At 38.9% G+C, this 22,510-nt stretch overlaps 1 protein-coding gene across 2 annotated transcripts in view; it reads right to left on the reverse strand.

Annotated features, from left to right (window-relative positions):
* Positions 1 to 2,029: 2,029 nt before the first annotated feature.
* LOC128508369 (spectrin beta chain, non-erythrocytic 1-like) overlaps positions 2,030 to 22,510 on the reverse strand; it is a 78,941-nt gene continuing 58,460 nt past the window's right edge. For both annotated transcript variants that reach the window (XM_053479656.1, XM_053479655.1), the window contains 16 exons: positions 19,335 to 19,559; positions 18,712 to 18,801; positions 18,309 to 18,587; positions 18,017 to 18,147; positions 17,681 to 17,885; positions 15,199 to 15,573; positions 14,846 to 15,090; positions 13,640 to 13,778; positions 12,580 to 12,664; positions 12,300 to 12,496; positions 12,072 to 12,175; positions 10,172 to 10,226; positions 5,577 to 5,776; positions 4,020 to 4,193; positions 3,886 to 3,928; positions 2,030 to 3,380 (listed from right to left, as the gene is read on the reverse strand). In XM_053479656.1, coding sequence (XP_053335631.1) covers positions 3,195 to 3,380; positions 3,886 to 3,928; positions 4,020 to 4,193; positions 5,577 to 5,776; positions 10,172 to 10,226; positions 12,072 to 12,175; positions 12,300 to 12,496; positions 12,580 to 12,664; positions 13,640 to 13,778; positions 14,846 to 15,090; positions 15,199 to 15,573; positions 17,681 to 17,885; positions 18,017 to 18,147; positions 18,309 to 18,587; positions 18,712 to 18,801; positions 19,335 to 19,559 — 2,733 coding nt within the window. In that variant the 3' untranslated portion in view covers positions 2,030 to 3,194. The remainder of the gene's footprint in view (positions 3,381 to 3,885; positions 3,929 to 4,019; positions 4,194 to 5,576; positions 5,777 to 10,171; positions 10,227 to 12,071; positions 12,176 to 12,299; positions 12,497 to 12,579; positions 12,665 to 13,639; positions 13,779 to 14,845; positions 15,091 to 15,198; positions 15,574 to 17,680; positions 17,886 to 18,016; positions 18,148 to 18,308; positions 18,588 to 18,711; positions 18,802 to 19,334; positions 19,560 to 22,510) is intronic.

The following is a 22,510-nucleotide window of genomic DNA, read 5'->3' on the forward strand; positions in this document are numbered from 1 at the left end:
CTTTGTTTTGTGTTTGTAGGCATGTGTGTACTGTTTATTATAACACACGTGTTTCCGTGTGTGTTAAGCAAAAGAAAGTTTCATTAGAGAGGTTAAAAGACACACATACTTTCTCTCTGCTCTACACAGAAACACTGCTCTGTTGCGATTCTTTTCAAAGGAAAGAATTATGAGAATTTTTCAAAGAGAAATGTAAACTTCATAGAAATTGCTTGGTGTTTAAACAACATCCTGATTTAAACTTGCTTTCTTTCATTATCTCTCAATTTCTTGCATGTAAGTAATATTTTTTTAGACATTACCCGTCTGTGTAGCACTGTTAAACAATTTAAGCACTGGATAATGTTACATTAATATATAATGCACGTAGAATGTTAAATTACACGTAATTGGAATTTTATCCAGTCTGGCACTCAGTCATTACTGCATACACAGTTATATCACCCACAACTTACAAGCTCCGTCATCATCTACTCACTCACTCCACCCACATTCTTACTGTGAGCATGCTGATTAATGCAAGTTTATAGTTCTCTGAACATGGGATGTTTCATTGAACACGCGCACATACACAAAATTATAGTTCTATGAACACTTTATAGCTTTTAAGAATTAGTAGGGGCACAATGAATTTCACAGTATCCAGTTAAAAAGGTTTGTTGGAGCAGTTATGTAAAGCAATAAAACTGTGTAACACTTATAAAAGCAATACAGTTCACAGAAGTATGTTTTCATTTGAATTAAGCGGGTGTGTGTTCAGAGAATCAAATCTTATATGCTTAGAGAACTGTAAACCTCTATGCATCACAAGACCCCAGTAAAAATGCATATGATAAGGAAATAGAAATACCTCTTGAGCAGAATGCAAAAGAGTACAGTATCGTATACTGTATTGTGACATGTGTAATGGTTAGTCATATGCCTCCACAGTATAATACCCCTCTTTCCATCTTAAAATTTTTAATTTCTAGTTAAAAATCAGTTTGACAATACCAAAATGACCCATACATGAATGCCAAGACCCAAAGCTTCCCATACACTGCCCAGAGTTTCAAGCTTCACATATTGTAAGTGATGTATTGGACAAGCACCCAGCTGTCCAAGTCAAGTATATAAGAAAAAATGATTTATGAGAGCAGGTTATCACCATCTTCCACTGCTCTACAATTCAGTTCTAAAGCCCACATGCTCATTGTCAGCAGTGGTCAGGAATCAACATGAGCAGCACTCTAAGTGGTCTGCAGCTATGAAGCCCCAAAAGCAGCCATCTGTGATGCATTGCATCTTTTAATAACTTTATATCACTCAGCATTACCTCTTTCATCAATTTTGGCAAAGGGAATTCTTCTGTAGGATTGGACCAGATGACTATATGGACACATCAATGAGTGTCCAGCCCATGCCTTGACCCCTGCCCACATCAAAGAGCGCCCAGCCCATGGTCTTTAAAAGATCTTTTAGGGTATCTGATTACAGTTATATGGTTTTATTAGGTAGCATGGACAAAATCACCTTCATGCAGAGTTTCCATTAGTGCCCAAAATGATGGCCCCTCCTGGTATCTTGATGCCCACTTTCTTAATGAGGTTATACAATGATCAGCCTAACATTCAGACTATTAACATTAAAACCACCAAGATTTTGGGTTACCACCTGGGCATGTAATTGTCAGTTATTCAATTGACCTGGTAAATGTTATGGCTAATCAGCGCATCAGTACAGGTGTCTTCACACCACTGCTATGCTGATGACACTCTTTCCTCTCTTACTGTAATAAGGCACTCTGGATAAAGATATCTTTTAAGGTTGTAATACTAAATGTAATGTAATTGGGACATATGATGATCACCTGGGAGAACTGTCTGGAAACACCATCTGACAAATGTACAAATCATGATGTAGTAATGGACAACCATGTTTGGCTAATTCTCTTCCAACTTGATTTTCCAAGATTTTACCAAGCACCGAAACAAGAATGTAACCTGTACAGAATGCATTGTTGGTGGAAAAAAAAGTAAGACAGCAAAGGTTTTAATTTCAAAAGCATTTTAATGACTTTGCACATATTTATAACAGATAGGCTGAAAGGCTACAGGTGCAGATCCATCCACTTGATGTCTGGGTCCATGTTTTACATAAGAACCGACAAGCCCCAGAGGCAATATGGCAATATTCTGATTGTGCGATAATGATGAAAAGGTATTGTTACAATAGTTACACTGACAGATTGCGCAATATTTACCAGGTAGCCAGAGAAAGTAGCGAAATGAGAACACATGGTGCTATAGCCAACAAGCAAGCAGCTGTTTTTTTATTTTTTTAATTTTCAGTCATATGATTTCTCCCGCCCAAGAAATAACACAATCCATTTCTATACTTAACAAATTACACCTTTTAGGAGTTACATCTATTTTTATATTTTACTCTAAATAATCTTTAAACATACAATATATTGCAACTCAAGTACAAGAAGAAAAAACTATTTTTTTTTTACAAAAATGTTTTTTATCCTTGATAAAAGTATTCCTTCGTAAGTAACCAACATTCGGACCATCCACATATCATTAACATATCAAACATTTCGGCAAAAGCAAATATTAGCCACTATTGTGTGGGTTTGCATTGAGACGCATTTGCTTCATACTAAGCTCTTAAATACAGAGACTGCCCTTTAAGGAAACTTATCATGGCTAATGGTTTTTATTAGTAATGAAAATTATTCACCAGCAGGTTAACAACTCAACAGAGTCTAAAGCACCACTGCCCTCCATCGGTAAACGCCTCACAAAACTGAGGGCAGATCCTACAAACGTCACGAACTTACAAAACAAGAGTGAGAAGATAAAAACTAGCCAGACTTAATCGCACTAAAGCAGATATACTACTAAACGAAAGCAAGTACAAAGAAAGAATAGATGACAAGTGGGAAAGAAAGCTTATTAAATTATAATAAATTGTCTCTGAGACTTAGGAATGATTTACAAATGACTGCTCAAAGCACCTCATACCCTAAGAACCCTAAAATATTCTCCAGCTCCTTCCTTTTAAACCAAAAATGAAAAAAAAAAAGAGCCTACTCAGAGGAGTCTCAGGCACCCAAAAAGTGTGGACTTTTGTCTCCAAGCTTTTGCATGGTGTTCTGCTTCAGGAAGAGAACAAAAAACAAACAAAAGGAAACTGATGGGGAAAAAGATCTATTTCTTCTTAAAGAGGCTGAAGCGCTTCGCTTGGTCTTTCTCCCGCTTGCCTGGGCTGGACTCGGCACCCGAGCTTACAGAGGTGGGTAGGGTTTGGGTGCGTCCAGAGGCAGGAGTGCTATGGCTGCTGATCTCGGAGGGTGTCTTGCAGGAGATCGCCTGGATCCATGAGTTCATCTCCTCCTGAGGGATTAGAGAGAGAGAACAAGATACCAAATACAGCATGTCTTTGTGTGTTAGAACTACTGGTATTGAAAGATGAGTTTAATTAATGCACTCAGGTAGTGGTACTACTAGGGGTTTATAGTGTATGTATCTGTGGCCGCTTGAAGCGTGGCTATGCAGGGCCTCTAGGGGTATTCTGGCACTAGGGCTGCTTTGTTTAATGCAGGTCGCAGGGTGGGGCTTCCCTGCATCAGTCTTGTTTGTCTAAACACTGGCTATTATGGTGGCTTTTAATCAAAAACAGCATCTTTTCCCGCTGATTGAACCGGACGGGTTGGCTGTTGGAGCATGAGTGAGCTATGGGTGCTCATGATCCTCTTATAAGTTTACTGGTATATAATTGATAATCAAGGTTACTGTGTTAATGTTAAGGCTGATTGGTGCATAATATAACCCCCTATAGAAATCTTGTCATTTCCATAGCTATGGTAGCAAAACAAGAAAACAAAAAAAAGAAACTTACATCATCTTTGGCTTGGAAGAGATACTCATTACCATTCGAAATTCTGAAAGTTAAACAAGCAAAGGGAAAGTTAGAATTCTGTACATTTCTCTTATAATAATATCGAATAGAAAGCAAAGTCTGGAATCTCTCACTTAAGTTTGAAAACATGTTTCTTTTTCTTGTAGTCAAGGGCGACCTCACAGGTAGATTCCTTCAGACTAATGGGAACTTCGCCATGGTATGGGATTCCTTGACTAGCACTTTTGCTGTCTTTGTAAAAGCCCATCTCTTGGTTATTTATCACACAGTAGACATTGTGCCAAGATCTGCAACAAACAGTAAAAACAGAAATGCAAAAAAGAGAATTAAAAATTGTATCATCATGCCAATATTAATAATAAATTCATGGTGTTTTTAAACTAAACTCCAGAATGACCGAGAGCCTGCAAAAATTAAGGCAACATTATTCCAGTAACCATTTTATCCTGATCAGGAATGGCTCTGATGGATCTGAAGATTAGCTGAAACACCGGTGGGGACGTACCCTGTTCACTGTAGACACAATGCACACACCATGCAAGTGGCAAGGAATTCATGAACCGAGAGGATACACACACTGAATTAAGGAGAACATGCAGAGAAACAATATATAGACGGTGACATGAGCTCAGTTAGGGATCCAGAGGCTCTGAAGTGCCGATGCTGCTCATTGCACCACGATGCCGTAAAACTTCCTACTTGCCGCATCTAAACATTTTAAATTAATGGAAACAAATACATTTTTCTGTCTACAGTCCAAATGCAATTGAATTGGTTTGTTGTGATCAGATAAAGAAAGGAAGGAAGAAAGGAAGTAATAGCCTCAATACAAACTGTAAGACATGGAGGCTCACTGGTACTATTCTCTACCATTAGCGGCGACCTTAGCATACACTACAGTACCCAAGAAAACTTGTAATTTAATACTTATAATACTAACCAATTTATTAGGAACACCCTACATTTGGCATGGTGTTCTTTGCTTTTTTTTCCCCCCCGGTTCGAATCGTATAAAATGTTGAAAAGTATGTTTAGTCTTTAAACCCATGCCCTTTGGAGATCACTTCATCTTCTACTCACTTTTTACAGTAGCAGAAATTTTGACTAGGGCTGCCCAAATTTTTGAAAGCCATTATAGTAACATATTTACTCAATCATTGTGGTAAGCAGGAAAGCATTTCATAAAAGACTGACCTTGAGGTGGATGGGCTACAACAGCAGGAGACCTGCCTGAGGGTCCTCTCGTCAGATAAGAACAAGAATTTGAAGCTATTGTAAGCATAGACTCACCAAAACTGGATTGTTGAAAAATCTAGTGCTATTTTCAGTGATCAACTGTCCAGTTTGGGTGAGTATTGGGTGAGATCCCCTATTTTGATGGTTGATATGAACATTAAAGCTCCTGAACTGCTGAGATATGATTATCTGCTCAGATACTTGCATGAATGTGCAGGTGTACAGATGTTAATAATAAAGTAGACGGTAAGTGTACATTAGTTGATACTGAATAGTCCAATTGTTCATAAAGGGCTGCGTTACAGTATGTGACCTCATCAATGTGTGCTTGCTAAATGCCAGACCAGAATGGTACTGACTACTATTGCCAGTGCATTGCAATATTTATTAATAATTAGCTTTATATACCTTTCAGCATGTGTAATGTAATATACCTATTGGATGCTTTCTTGTTATGGCCTTCCCACTCATGCTTGCGGTTCAGAAAGCCCTCGATCTGCGCCGCAGCCGTGTCCTGGGACTTGGTTGGTAGTGTAGCAGCCTGGCCCACTTTTGCCTTACGGCTTCCTGTTGGGGAGGAGCCTGGACTGCTCTCTGCCATTCCATTAACTACATCACTTCCTCCTGTGTCCTCCTAGTGTATAGAGAGACAAAGTTAGTGCGTGCACATCAATTGACTGTACATCACGCCAGTCTTACACGCACTGCCACTCTATTTAGCAAAGCAGTATGCATCAGAGCCTGAGGCTGTGCAGAAACATCTTTTCTTGTCACACAATTTCTTGTGAATCTACACCCAGTTGCAGCGCAAATCCTAAACGAAATCTGGTACTTTCTATTAATAGATCAAATAAAGGGGACTAACAGTGTCAGTAACTGTGGATCTACAAAAGCGACTAGAGATGCATCAAGGCCAATAAATGTAACCTTATAATCTGTATTGCTGGATGGATCTGCAACTGAGCGTAAACGAATGCTGCTACAGCAACCTCCAGTTGTTAAAGCTGAATTGAACAATATACAGCACACAAACTCAATCAAGTTTGGCTTAAATTTATGCCTTCTTTCTTTTTTAATAATCGATCTAGTTGTCTCATGATAACAGCGACAGGATTTGCTCCCTTTTTTTTATCTGCTTATTAAATTAAGTCAGCTAGATTTGATTAAAGCCAGAAATGAACAAGAGATCAGAAGGAGGCAACATGCAAAATTAGATTAGGACGTTAATATAGCACACCACATGTCCACCAACTGGCAATCATAGTAGGCAGAAGGAAAAACAGCCAGCAGAAACGCACGGAAAAATAAAAAGGAAATGAAAACCACAAACAATTTCTGAAATTGCTTGAGTACAAGAGTTACTGTTTATCTCATTGGCAGAGAAAGTGATTTTTGGCAAAGTTAAAAGAGATTATCGCAACACACCCACTCAAACCTTTCAGCTTATTACCCCATTCTGAGCTCTTCTGGACAGCAACAATCCCATCTGCTTTTATACGGAGCCTTTCGGAGGCTGGATCAGTCCTAGGCACCGATTCCAGGCACTTGAACACGCACTCCCTGAATTTTCTAAATATTCTCATTTCAAGGTCTTTCATAAATGAACTCTGATGAGTGCATGGTAAAAGCCATAAAATAGCAATATATACCATCATCTTATATCCCATTAAGTCATCAATTATTGGTTTAAGTAATTTAAATTTCAACTATTGATTTAGAAATTTCTGTAATTTTTTTTATTAATTTAAATAATTAACATGTAATGTTAATTAGGAAAGTTTGTACTGTTTACTAAAATCTGATTCATTTATATCTATGGTCTGTCTAAACTGACACAAAGGTGTATAAAACATAAATAAACATAACATAAAAGATGTAACCAAAAAAAAAGAAAGATGTATTAATAGGAAAAATTAATGACAACCCATAAGCAATCCCAAAAAATGATGTTAACCACCAACATTAAAAACAGAACAAACATAAAATGATTAACATAGTAACAATAACATGCATGTAACATAAAACAACAACAACACATGAGCATCAAAGGAACTGGTGAAGCAAACATGACTGGGTTACTGTGTATCTCACAGTGGGGTTTATTTCATGGGGAAGGTTAGTTAATAAAGAAGGTGGTTTTAGGAACAACTGTTAGTTTGACAAAAAATATGGTTTTAACAGTTAGTTAAAAAACAACAACAACAACAACAACAAAAAAAAAAAAACCTGACATTTGTTCAGAACTTTACATTAACTGACATTTTATTCCCTAATGTGGCAGCCTGGTTTCTATAATAATTCTGCATCAGCTTAGAAAATCAATCAAAAGCTGAAAATTTAAAAAACAGATACTGATTTCGTAAAATGACATTAAATAGGTGTAATTTAATGGGACAAACGTGAAACTTTAATACATGATAATAGATTTTTTAAATAATTAGAGATCAAAAATAAATCTGAGATTTATAAATATAGGTCTTAAATTGTTACTTTTTTTAATAAAAAAAAAAAAATCAGATTATCTTTTGACCTCATGCACTACTGTGAGCTTGTTTCCTTGCTGAGTACCAACAGAAAATTCCCCACCTTCCTAATGTGTACAAAATGCTCCTCTCCCTCATGCCATCCTACTGTCAGTTCAACTTGTGAGTAGTGATCGACTCCTTTTGATATTTCCAATATCAATTTTGTTGTACATAGGCATCTATGACTGTACATCCCTACAATAAAAACATTCCTTCTGACAGTGTGGACAGAGGGTGGTGTGAAGTCATGTCTAAGCTTTCTAAAAAGAAAATCTCCTTCATTGCACTTTTGTATCTGGAACAGAAACGGGCATAGGGACAAGAGGAAAGGCTTTCTGTAATTACACTGAAGAGGAGTTTGCGGTATTCTTGGAACCACTGCAAGAGCTTTTAGAGATAATAAATCAGCATAATGAATTGCCAAATCTGGAGGAGCTTATTACAGCTTCCTTTCATACCGAGACAGATCATTATGTATTCTTAGTAGCTGCTTCTTATTCAGTAAAACTTTAAGAATGATTCCATCATGTTGGACAGGGCTGACAACCCATCAATCATAGAAAGAAGATCAAAGCCTTTAGCAGTAAAGTAGATAATGAGATGCTGAAGTGTGTAAAACAAAGTGTGTAAAATTCACCTTAGAGTAAATTTTCACCGCAGTCTGATGAGTAGGGACCAATTCAATAAACAGGCACCTTTGATAAATAAGTTCATACATAATCAGATTGACAGTTCATACTATGGATTTTAGAGAAATACACTGCATGATCTTTGATTCATACTAATGTTAAGCAAACTGTTAAATGAACTTTTTGTATGTTGTAATTCCTTCAGACTCGCACAATGGAGAAACTCACCCCACAAACTAGAAGGGTTTACGGGTTCCTAAACCACCAAATCCCACTTTAACCCCCTTTTGTTCTTACAGTACATGTAGAAACATTAAGACTAGAACCAGACAGTGCCAGCATGTCTTTCTACTTCAAGCTGGAATGATAGTATTGGTGAGTCCAGTAGTAAAAAACCTCTTGTACCACAGATCGACCCTGGGGCTTTTGATCAAGGGTAGGTCTCCTCCCTGTAAAGAGGAAGATTTTAATCACAGATGACTCCCATGAATTTAAAACGACCTTGCTTTTGGTACTCAGCAAAGCATGTGTGCCTTCTGTGTTGTACCTTTCTGGTACAAGAATGCTCCTTAGCATGTTAGAGAGGTCCATTGTTAAAAGAAGCTAAATTATTGACAGTGAAATGAAATGAAATAACTATGATGACATGGCAATTCAGTGAACATTTAATAAGACATCTTAAAAAAAAAAAAAAAAAAAAAAGTGTGTACTGATTTGTGCCATAGGATGCATCATAAACCTTACTTCTAGAAGTAATAATTTAGATCAAAGCTAACCAGTATGTTAAAAGATAAAACAGATGAGAGACCTATTTAGAACTTTCGATAATCTAAAGGAATCTCATGGAATTGACCGACTTCCTGGGATAACTAAAGTTGGATCCTAAACTAGGTGATGTAAAGCTTAATATTTTAAAAGTTATCGTCTGACTTAGTTAATTTTTAAAGTATTAAAAGACTTCTAATCTTGGGCAGAATTCACAACATTCCTGATGCTAAATCCAAATTTTTTTCCAAGCAATACAAAAAGAGAAACATTAGCTTTGTCCATGTCGATGTCAATGTGTGCATGTTTAGCCTGATGTCTATTTGGTACAATACAGTACATGGCAAGTTAATGGAATAACTTGTTACAGTACCGCAGTGCTACAGCACCTACTGTACAGCCGTTGTGGCCATCAAGCATTTAAATGCAGTAATATGTACAGTAACTGCGGAAAAATATCTTCTACGGTAAATCATACTTCGAAGAGACCAAGACACAGGTAGCCAGTAAACCATTTATAAGATGGACAACATAAGTTCCCACAGCTGACCTGCATTACCTGATCATTAATATGCCAGGACGTTATCATATCTGTTTTTAACGTACATGACTTGTCACTTAATTTCCCATAGTCATAGGTGGTTTTTTCTTGCTGTATGAAGCAAGGATAAGAATGCAGGCATGCAATCTATAGAGCACTGTCCTGTCTACAGAACACTCAGTGCTAACCTCCTGGGCGCACTGTTTGGCTTTAACGCAGCACAAAGGGAATCATGCTGTCCAACTTATAAACAGCTTATGCAACAGACAAACTGAACATAACAATGATACTGGAATCACATACACTGCTAGAAGGAAGTTATATAGGCTAAAGGGATCCAACTGCAACAAAGCAACATATCTATAAGCGGACTATGCGATATCCTCTAATAGCACACAAGGTAGAGGATTTGGATATAAAGAAATAGGTAAGGCGTGGGATAAGAAACAGGGTGGACTGGACATATTTTTCCCCCGCTCTCGCATCGAAGGTTAAGTTCACAGTCCTGAGGTGCCTCGGCGACTGTGAAAACTCGAGTAGCTTTGGTAGACTTGGGAACGGTAACTAACCCGAGGAGAGTCCTGCTCTGGAGGTGCTCCGTTCTGAGATACCTGCTCACCCTCTCTAGAAAAAAAAACACATTTTTATTAATAAAGATGTTCTGCAGGGCAAAAAAGTATTTAGTCAGCCACCAATTGTGCAAGTTCTCCCACATAAAAAGATGAGAGAGGCCTGTAATTTTTATCATAGGTGTACCTCAACTATGAGAGACAAAGTAGGGAAAAAAAATCCAAAAAATCACATTGTAGGATTTTAAAAGACTTTATTTGCAAAATATGGTGGAAAATAAGTATTTGGTCACCTACAAACAATCAAGATTTCTGCCTCTCACAGACCTGTTACTTCTTCTTTAAGAGGCTCCTCTGTCCTACACTTGTTACCTGTTTTAATGGCATCTGTTTGAACTCGTTATCAGTATAAAAGACACCTGTTCACAACCTCAAACAGTCACACTCCAAACTCCACTATGGCCGAAACCAAAGACCTCTGATAATCTCCCTCAATCTGGGGCTCCACGCAAGATCTCATCCCGTGGAGTCGAAAAGGTCACAAGTACTGTGAGCAAAAATCCCCAAACCACATGGGCGGTTTGGGGGGGGCAGTAAATGACCTGCAGAGAGCTGGGACCAAAGAAACAAAGGCTACCATCAGTGCCGCCAGGGACTCAAATCCTGCAGTGCCAGACGTGTCCCCCTGCTTAAGCCAGTCTAGTCTAAAGTCCAGGCCAGTCTAAAGTTTGCTAGAGAGCATTTGGATGATCCAGAAGAGGATTGGGAGAATGTCATATGGTCAGATGAAACCAAAATAGAACAATCTTTGGAGGAGAAAGAATGCTTAGTTGCATCCAAAGAACACCATACCTACTGTGAAGCATGGGGGTGGAAACATCATGCTTTGGGGCAGTTTTCTGCAAAGGGACCAGGACGACTGATCCTTGTAAAGGAAAGAATGAATGGGGTCATGTATCGTGAGATTTTGAGTGAAAACCTCCTTCCATCAGCAAGAGCATTGAAGATGAAACGTGGCTGGGTCTTTCAGCATGACAATTATCCCAAACACTCCGCCCAAGCAACAAAGGAGTGGCTTCGTAAGAAGCATTTTAAGGTCCTGGAGTGGCCTAGCCAGTTTTCAGATCTCAACCCTATAAAAACTCTTCAACCAGCAACAGCCCCAAAACATTACTGCTCTAGAGGAGATCTGCACAGAGGAATGGGCCAAAATACCAGCAACAGTGTTTAAAAACTATGTGAAGACTTACAGAAAACGTTTGACCTCTGTCATTGCCAACAAAGGGTATATAACAAAGTATTAAGATGAAATTTTGTTATTGACCAAATACTTATTTTCCACCATAATTTGCGAAAAAATTCTTTAAAAATCCTACAATGCGATTTTCTGGATTTTTTTTCTTATTTTGTCTCTCATAGTTGAGGTATACCTGTGATGAAGATTACAGTCCTCTCTCATCTTTTTAAGTGGAAGAACTTGCACAAACTGTACTTGTACTTATTAAAGTGAATTAATAAAGATTTCAACGTATTTTTTTATAATCATTGATTTAATACAAAAACATTAACATATTTTTGTCTTAATAAACATCAAGAATAGCAACATGATCAGTAATGGAAAGCAATTTTTATACATTTGTGCAAAAAGGTAGTAGAAAAGAAACTGTGATGAAAACCGAACATCAGCATTTTGAAATAATCAGTACTTTTACTATGCTTATGTCTAAATGGTCTCATGTAGGAATGGAACTGAGAACAGTTATGCAGAGGGAAAAAAACTGACCGATAAACTTTTAATGAATCACGATCATCAGTAGACATAGACATAAGAAGACATAGTACCGGCAAAAATTTCAAACTACCTGCACCCCTGGGTTTAACCACCTCTTTCTAATCATACCTCTGCTGTGGCGATGCCACCTCAGTAGGCGAAACTTCTACAGGTTGGGCCTGTCTCTTCTTTTCCTCTTCCTCTTGCTGTCTTCTCACTTCCAGTAATTCCATCTAAAACCCCATGCACATGCATGTTTTTACTCATTTACTTCATATACTGGAAACACCTCCCTCATTTCAAAAGGTTTTCATCAGTTCTTTATTACAGTAATTAAAAGATTCCACTCTCTCTCACCGTGGTAAGTCTCTCCAGAGCGGCAAAGCGCTCCTCCCAAGTGGCGGCTGACTTCTCGAAAGCCTCATGCCTCTTGATGAGCTTCTCCACCTCGTCAACACTCTGACCCACCTCTCGACTGGATAGGTATGGCTCCTGGCCCAGCAGCCATGCCTCAGCCACACCCGCATCCCGAGAGAACTGGTGCACCTCCAGAACTAATGCCACATCACATACAGTCAAATGGCCAGATTACCACAACATGGGGAAAGTCAATTCAATTAGATTCAATTAGGGTTACCCAATCGCAGCCATTCCCATCTGTCCTCCCACTTGTCAATCATTTCTTTTCTCTTGTCTGTCAGCTGAAGCAACTTTTCTTTGATCTGAGCAAAAAAGGACAAAAGAAATGTCTTTAAGCTATTTAGATTTAAAACTAGTTTCTTTAACTTATTTTTTCCTGTACTTTTTTCAGTGTATTAAGAAAGAACGTTCAAGTCAAATCAGAACAAGTCAATTCATGTGAAGAAATTTCTTATGAATGAAGGAGTAAAACCGATTGACATTTAAGGCCAGTATGTTGATGAGACTCTTAGCTGCAGTAAAACATTTAAATGTTTTAAAGAAGACATACAGCCCATCACAGATGTTCAGAGAGTGAATTGTCTGATCCTTTATAACTTGTCGCCAACAACAGCTGAATCTGTCTATACTGTAGACACAACCATTTACCAACACCTTTACCGTTACATTACAGAAACTGGGCTTGGAGTTAATTCCACATTTCCGTATCGTTCTGACCTCACTCCATATTTGGGCCATTAAGGAGTTCCTGGGAGGCCAGCGTTTCAGACATGAAACAAGATGTCAGATCGTGGCTCTGGCGTACTGAGGAAACTTTCTACCTTGATGGTATCTAAGTTAAATAAGGGGATATGCGTTATATAGAGAAATAAGGGTAGTTTTTATAATACTGGAGTTATTTCAACATTGTCATACAGTCCAGACCTCCAAGCCATTTGGCCCATTAAGAAGTTCCTGGGAGGCCAGTGTCCCAGCGTGCTTTACACTGAGGAAACTTTCTACCTTGATGGTATCCGTCTGCACCTGGAGACCCTTTACAGATGCTTATCGTAAATAAAATGATATTAACATTCAGACATTGGGGTGATGCTACTTAACTTAAATTGCATTTAATCGACAACAAAATATTAACACAATTATGCTACAGACTGTCAATTAATAATCCCCTAGATTCTATATCAACACACAATATGCTGCCGCCATCTATGCAATAACTGAGGATACACAGACAGCAGGTAAGGAGTGGAGGTATACAGAATTACAAAAGTTATTCTCACCTCTTCAGAAGCATAGTGTTTTCGTGAAAGTAGAGTTTTTCCCAACTCGACACAAGTCGTGAAGCTGTCATTGCGAGCATCAATCTCAGCCTTGATGCCTTGGTGATTGTTCATCAAAAGCTCCACGGATGAAACGTCCCTAAATAAGCAAATACGTTTCTTAATTCCATTACGAGGTCTTCTTGCAATTAAAATAACAGAAGATTTTGTCTCGAATAAATCTTGAAGAAATAACTTGTTGCGGGTCTCTTGAAGCACATGGCTCACTATTAGCTGCAACAGCGAGTAAATTAAAAGCAGTTGGAATGACTAAAAATGCACTACCCGAGGGATATTTTCCGATAGAGCATTAGCATACATTTTAAAGGACCTTTAAGGCCCATAATGGGTTGTTAAAGAAATGGTAAAATATGGGACCTTTATCTTGCAGTCCAGCGTTACAATCTTTATTCTGTTGCTTGCATACCATTAATTAGTATCAAAATCCAACATTAATCCTTTACATCATGACCACCCCACTTATTTTAAGTAAGACCCCACTTTTGACACCAAAAAAGTGATGCACCGTGTGTTCTGACATCTTTTAACCAGAACCAGCATTAACCTTTTCAACAATCTGAGTTACAGTAGTTCTTTTATAGAATCGGACTTCACCTGTCAGCTCTCACTCCACATGTGCATCAGTGAGCCTTGGCCGTCCTTGACCCTGTCGCCAGTTCCCCAGATTTTCTTCCTTGGATCACTTTTGGTACTGTATGTCCTGACCACTGTACACCAGTCAAAGTCACTTAAATTTTGATGCTTGCTCATCTTTTCTTAGCCTTCCCACACATTGATGCGGGATTCAGGACAAAAAAAGGTTCACTTGTTCACATTAGTTTCAGGTGTCATTGTAATGAGACATTGTAACTTTCCATACAGTGACAAGTCCCAGATTGTGATGGCTAGACAACTGGGTCAGAGCAACTCTCAAACTGGAGCTCTTGTACCGAAACCGGAGAACTGGTGATCTGGAGACAGGGTCATGAGTGGCCAAGGCTCACTGGTGCACCTTGGACGGACAGGCTGGCCCATGTAGTCCAAACCAACAGAAGAGCTATTGTATCTGAATTTGCTGAAGAGGGTGGCAAAAGGGGGGCCTACTCATGGCTGAATGGTGTATTTAATTATGCATGAGCAGCCCATTGCATAAATCACACAATATACCTTGGTTTCTCCTGTGCATCGATAAGCCGGATGACATCCTCCATCCAAAGCATAAGGTCACGCACCATGCTAAAGAATCGGAACTTGTCATTGGTGTCTATTAGACGCACGCGGCGTCCCTCGGAAGCTTCCAGCAGAGCACGCCAGGCCTCCAGCACCTCCGCCTCACGCCTCTGGATATCTTCAGCCTTATCTCCAGCATAGGCCGACTGCAAACGTGCCGCATCCTCCTGAAGCTGCTTAACCTGCGTCATAGAAAGCAATAATCACTCGATCCTTTTTCAGTAAAGACTCCAACTGCTAAATGCAAAAGTCACTTGGTTGCGAGTGCACACATTCAAGTGTTAACACACCTGTGTTCCCAAAGCCTGTATGTCATGCTCAAAAGTGGTGTGCATTCTCTGCAGTGCCTCTACGGTGTTCTGGTCTCTACCCAACTCTTCTGGGAGCTTCTTGTGTTTGTCCAAGATGCGTCCGAGCACCTCCTTGGCGTCATGGTAGAACTTGTGGAGCTCAAAGGAGGCAGCTAGGATCTGCGTGCGAGTGTCGATTAACTCCAGCAGGTCGGCCCAAGCCTCGTTGAGCCCGTCCTTCCACTCGGCAATGGTGGCGGCGTCCGCGTGACCCGAGTTGATCAGTTCGTCTGCCATTTTGTTGACCGTGTCGGCGCGCTCTTGGCCGATGTTTCCTGTGTCGCGGGCAAACTCTCGGAAACGCTCCTGTAGCATCTGTATATAAATAAAAAGCAAAAGTGGAGATCATTAAGTGAAGATGTGACACCAAGTTGTTCCGCATCGGTGTTTATTCATGACTTATTTTCTTGCATCTGTTAGGGATAATTTACTGTGCAAAACCCAAACACGCAAAAAATGAGACATCAACATCAATCGAAACAGAGGAACAAATACTCGTACATAACAAACCAGTGCGCTCCTCAAGAGCAACACTAAGGCCTTATTTATTACCAATGCATATAAGACGGTACTTGTCACTTCTTATACAAGGTTTGAGTTTATACCGTAAATAATATGATGAATAACACTATGTTTTTTTTTTTTTTTTTTTTTACAACCTCTGTAAGAGTAAAATTACGACACTAAACTGTAGACAGGGGATAAATGACTCTGCTATGATTTGTGATTGGTGACTGGTTTCACCACACAAAATCTATTTGATATGATTTATTACATTTATAATAGAGATCAGCTATCGGTCGATCAGCCAGTGACCAGAATAGGCTGCTTTTTAGATTGATCAGATCACGTTGGACATAACCAATTCTGTATCAAGCATAGATGCTTCTGGTGCAATAGAAACCCATTTTATGGCATTTGATTACCAAAAGTTGCACACGTTGTTAACAAACAAAAAAAACAAACAAAAAACTCGGATCCGCCTTCTTTTCAAACCCACTCATGCCACCAATCGCAAAACACGGCGAGCATAATTAACCTGGAAATACGCATACACTACAGTTCAAAAGTTTTAGAACACTTTCTAACTCCATGATGGTTCCTGATTTTTCTTTCTTTCTACATTGTAAAGTATTGCTGAAGGCACCCAAAAAAATGCATTAATCTCCTTTAAACAGTTGATATTGAGATGTTTCTGCTACTTCTGCTCTGTAAAGACTTCATAACGCCTCTAATCTGAGGTGCTGTTAATTGGTCATTTTTCAGGCTGATAACTCTAAATGAACTTCTCGTCTGCGGCAGAGGTAGGTTTTGGTCTCGCCCTCCTGGGATGGCCTTCATGAGAGCCAGTTTCATTATGGTGCTTGACGGATTTTGCAAATGCACTTGACAATACTGTTCTTGCAAGAACTATTACAGAAAGGCTGACCTCTGTGTCTTAAAATAACAACTAACTGTTGTTTTTCTTGTTGTTACGTAATTACCTAAATCCATATGTGTTATTTTATAGTTTTGAAATCCCCAGTATTGCTGTAGAATGTAGAAAATAAATCACTAAACAAAAAAAATTTATTTACATTTAGGCATTTGGCAGACACTCTTATCCAGAGCGACTTACATTTTCATCTCATTATACATCTGAGCAGTTGAGGGTTAAGGGCCTTGCTCAAGGGCCCAACAGTGGCAACTTGGTGGTTGTGGGGTTTGAACCTGGGATCTTCCAAACCGTAGTCCAATGCCTTAACCACTGAGCTACCCCTGGGCGTTTTTGTGCCATTTCAAATTTGCAAGTGTTCTAAAACTTTTGAACGGTAGTGTATATTAGAGGAAGCGTGTTAAACAGGCACATGTTCACAATTGCTCAAAACGTGCTCAAGACTTTGGAGGCGCTTGAGTCGATAAAACATTGTCGTTTCTTGAAAATCCTACAGGTGGTGCACTCTGAACTATTTATACACTGGCATCCCGTGTAGTAGGAGTGAGTTATTTGCTAGGTTTGTTTAGAAATGATAATTATGGCAATCATGGCGCATGACCGAGATACATGCTTTTCAGTAAAAAAAAAAAAAAAAAAAAGAGCTTTTTTTCTTAACTAAATTTGAAGTTAAATGTTATATAAGCAATCGGCTACATTTTAATTAAATACAATTAATTACATTAAATTGTTAAAAACAGTTGTAAAGTTGTTAAATAAAGCTAAACTATGAAACTTTTGAGTTTTTTTTTTATTCAAAGGTCTTAAAACTGTAACAAAAATCCAAAAAAAGAAAAAAGAAAACCCTTTATAAAATCGTGACATTTATATTACATCATCCATGGTGTCTGGCGATTCCCATCCCTACTGATTTACACAGAACCTAATAAATAACATCCAAGGTAGAAATCACACAGTCATGGGCCTGGATATAGATAAAGATCTTACAGTGACATGCTCGTAGTCCTGGCCGAGCTCATGAGAACCCGCCACCACTTCTCTCTCTGCGATCCACTGCTCCAAATCATCAACCTCACGGTTCAGCTGGAACAGGCAGGATCTCTCGTCCAGCTTCCCACGTCTTTCTTCAGACAGGTCTTTCAGACCGGCATACAGCTTGTCCACTTGCGACTGTCGCATGCTGATTCTCTCACTGATGAATAATTCAATGTATTAAATAATAATATGAAACAATCCTTTGGAATAAATGGGTCATTTAGACCAGTGGATAAACATCACTGTGTAGCACAAATTCGAAAGCAACATTTTCCCATAGATCCTCACCTTTCTGGATGTCCAGCAGCCACTAAGGCTCGGCTGGTTTTAGAAAGTTGGTGCACGGTCTCGGCGTAGTCCTCCACTGCCTGCTCCAGGATCTGGTGTTTCTTCAGCATAGCCACAGAGCTCTGCTCATCCTGCACAGAGCCACAAACAAGCGTGAAATGCAGACAGAATGAAAGTAAACAGTGTAGGATAAAAACTCGCATTCCTTTTAATACTGTACGTCTTCAACACCTGATGCCCTTGTACGATCCGGAACGGGATGAAGGTGATAAGAATGTTCAGTTTTTCTTACCTTGGCCTTTTCTTCTGACATCATGTACAGCTCCTGCTCACTCATCCAGGCCTCAGCCTCTGCTGCATCGAAGTAGTATTGCTGGGCTTTGTGTGCTTCCTCTAGGCGTCTGTGGCGTTTTTCCACTTCCTCCTGGATCAAGCTCCAGAGCCTCTTGAGATCGTCTAACCGCTGGTGAATCGTCGCACTGACCGGACTGTCGTCCTTCAAGATGTGCGTGCTCCTCTCGAAAATGTCATCGTAACGTGGCTGGTGACCCTGAATTTCCTTTTGAAGGGTCTACGGTGAGGTGACATCCATACAGAAGCGGGGGATGAGGTGAGTAGAGGCACAATGCAATATTATAATGTAATGCAATAAATAATATCATGACTTACACACTACTGGCAATTTCAATACTCACCTGGTTTTTCTTAATGAGCAGCTGAACAGTTTGTAAATTATTGCCATGTTCTGTAGATGTAGCCATGGGCATTCGCTCCTCAACCCAGAGCTTAAGAATAACAAAAAACAGAAGAATGTGAATTAATGATGGGTCTTCGCAATTATTATGATGATGATGATTACTATTATTTTTATTATTATTATTATTATTATTATTATTATTATTATTATTAATTAATTAATTAATTAATTAACCCTACCACTATGTTCGAGGAAAAAAAAGGTAAAAACGCCGGCTTAGCCAGGATGATCTATAATTTTTTTAAATGAAATATTATATATAGAACTCTATTATATTCCCAAAATATAAGCCGCCTACTTCAATCCAGTTGCTGCGGATGAATGAATAAATAAAAAAGGTTCTATAGCATGCGACCATAATGGTACACTTATTAAACATATTGTAGGCAAATCCACTAGGGGGCAGTGTTACAGATTTCACACCAGAATTATTGATTTGTTGTGCTCCTGCTTGAGGTCTGGTTTGGGTTGAGTGACATTTATTGCCAATTCAGTACCATACATTTGCTGACTCATTTTCCCCTTATTTTGCTAAAAATTAGCACGTAGCTGAGAACTCACAATCTCGTCCTCCACATCACGGTTGAACTGGTGGATCTCACGAGAGGCCATCAGATTGCTCCGGCGCTTCTTCAGAGGATCCTGCAGCTGGTGGAACTTCTTCTCCACGCCGCAGCGCAGGCCGTCCACCTCCTCCGACCCTTTGCCCTCTTGGCTGAGAGCTTGGGCCTGCGCTCGCAGCTCCTCCACCTCCTTCTGCCTCACTTCCACCTGGCTCTCTAGCATCTGAAAAAAAGGACGCAAGAGAGTGAAAATCTGGAGCAACCTCTTCCCATATCCCACACACAGAGTAATGCATGCTTCTCCCTTTTCTCTCTCTCTCTCTCTCTAAAGCATTCTGCTCAAATTTTCACAATGCCAAGATCATCTGTCCCATACCGTTTTTTATTAATTCCAAAAACAGACTTACACATATTCACAAAAGCCTTTCAGCATTCTCCTTGAACACTGCCTCTATCACGCATCCATGTATGGAGCGCAAGCACACACACCCACACGCATACACACACTCGTATGTGCCGGAGACTACAGTACAACATCACGGAGCTGAAAAAAAAAGAGGTTGCATAACTGCACGCCGAGGGGGAGGGTGTGATTACGCAACCGCTAGTGTGAACTGTTTAGTGATGCTCAAGCACCAGCTCGGAATGAGCCACAGTGAGACTTCTATTTCTCATCTATTACTCTACTGGCTCTCTTAAAAGCTTGTGGCAGAAATTTTTATAAAGAATTGCTCTGGTGAACAAAACATTAATGCTAATAAATAGAATCATAAGGTGTTGTGGAGAAATATTAAAATGACCCGTCAATAACACTGCATATACAGTAAAGTGTGGATTCGATTTTAGGGCCTTGTGATTTCCAATTCCATTCAAGAGCACTGATTTGTCTTACTAACATTTATTTTTTAAATATTAAAAATGATTAACATATCTATAAGTACTGAAATGATGTGTAACTTGTGTAGTTGATCGTTTAAATGCCATGTCTTAAACGATACCATAATCTTTTTTTCCTGCCAATCTTTTGTTCCACACTTCACTCCAGCAGGTTGTGGTACCGCACCAACTGCCATAAACTACTCGATGCATCTGCAAAATCTTTCAGCCGAAACGCAGCATTCTTGCTCTCTCTTTTTTTATGTTTTTATATATATATATATATATATATATATATATATATATATATATATATATATATAAAGGAAATGTTTGTGCCAAAGAAGCTATTTCTGAAGTTTATGCAACATGGAAGTGATCAATCTTGTTTCAACTTCAGCCGTTTTGAAAAGATGATTTTATATGTGCCCCAAACATGTCCATTTTTTCAGCATTATACTGTCTCGCTTCGAACAATAATAATTTAAAACGCAGATTATTTATATTTCTTTACAAGTACTGATATTAAAATTGATGTTATCATCTAGAAACATATAACCTTTAAAAACTGTTGCCTAAATTTAAGAATTCCATGCAAATTTAAGGATTTTTTTCCCAAAAAATCTGTAGTGTCTGTAACCATGTCCAAAACATTTTGCGATATCTTAACAATTTTGCATTTTAGAATAATACACTGTTTTATGTTTTTTCATGTGAAATCTAAATCCGAATGACAATTAAGACCATTGAAAGATTGGAATAAAATAAAGTTACAGACACTACATAAAAGGGTATGGAAATGTAGCAAATGTGTTTCTCTTTATCTGATAAAAATATATATGTGTATGCATATTTACAAAAAAAGTAAGGATGGATCAGGAGATGTATTCTCAAATTATGTATTCTCAAAAATAGTGTTATATGATCCTCTGTGAAAACTTTTCACCTAGGTGAGACACTTAATTGACACTTCGTTACATATTATATTTTCACATTAAAAAGATCTGCCATAACATTAAAAACATTAACATTAAATCCACCAAGTTTTTATGTTCTCCTTGTGCCACTGGTGGTGCTCTGTTCCCTCTACAGGAGTGCTCCGGTGGTATGCCGTGGTGTCTGGCATCAGCTGTGGGTGTTGTGGGTTGTTGGATAGAGCCTCTGTGGATAGTCTGGGTTGGTGGACTTGGACACTGATTGCAGGACCCTGTGTGTGGTCGCTATGGTACACTGGATGTTCTGGTGCCTTTTTGCCAGCATTAACTATTTGTTGTCGATTTGATCCTGTGACCAGTTGGTGATCAATGTTATTCAGTTTACCTGGCGGTGGTGTTGATGTTACGGCTGATTGGGTGTACATGGTCACTTAAAGTTCATAGACACTATACATTATACTCTCCAGTAAAGCATTTCACTGATAAGCATACTGTGTATGGTTTTGACAAATAAAATAAACTCCATATTCAGAGAGACATTCACACTAGTTCTTTGCTTTACCTTCAAGTCATTGCATGGCTATAAATTTCTTTTTATCCAAGTTGACAAGTTGTCAACAGAAGCCTGTTTATTGTTCAAAACTGTCCTTTGCTTTTTATACAAAATGCTTTGTCTACAGCAGTGTCTGGGATATTTTTTAGGCTGATAGCATCCCAGGGGTTTACCTGCCATGTTTAATGCCAACCTCAAAATGCGTCTGGATTGCAGCTGCCATGCACGGCTCACAGGGTTTATATTAGTTGAGCGGAAATGAACAGTAACAACCTGTTTCTGTCACAGTATGCCACAGTATAATTTTTCATTTCATACTTTATTTTGATTTAAGGCAAAAATAATAACTCCCTACTGAGCAGGTGGAAGTTGAAATATAAAGCAGACCCATGCACAGCATTTCACATGCTTATATAACATACTGGTGACTGTAATATTGACTTCATCGAGTTGACAATAACTTACTCAATGCCACATAACAGCAATTCTAGGAGGGAGAATTGCCACAATTACTCCAAAATATTCGAATTACGAATAATTAATTACGAATGCGAAACTGAGAAACAGTCCCTATTAAGATAATACCCTTACAGAAAAAAATATCTATTTTATCTATTAATTCATATAGGTTTGCAGGTATGATGTTGCAGTTCCTCTATGATCCTACAGGTGGCGCGCTTTAAATTGTTTCATAGAGAGGGAGAGCGGTGAGAATCGCATTACAAATTGAATCGGCACCTAAGTATCAAAAATATCTTATCGGGTGATCCCTGAAGCCAATGCCAGGAGACTTAGGGCGCGAGGTGGTGT

The sequence above is a fragment of the Clarias gariepinus genome, chromosome 20 (assembly GCF_024256425.1).
Source record: "Clarias gariepinus isolate MV-2021 ecotype Netherlands chromosome 20, CGAR_prim_01v2, whole genome shotgun sequence".
NCBI classification, from domain to species: Eukaryota; Metazoa; Chordata; class Actinopteri; order Siluriformes; family Clariidae; genus Clarias; species Clarias gariepinus.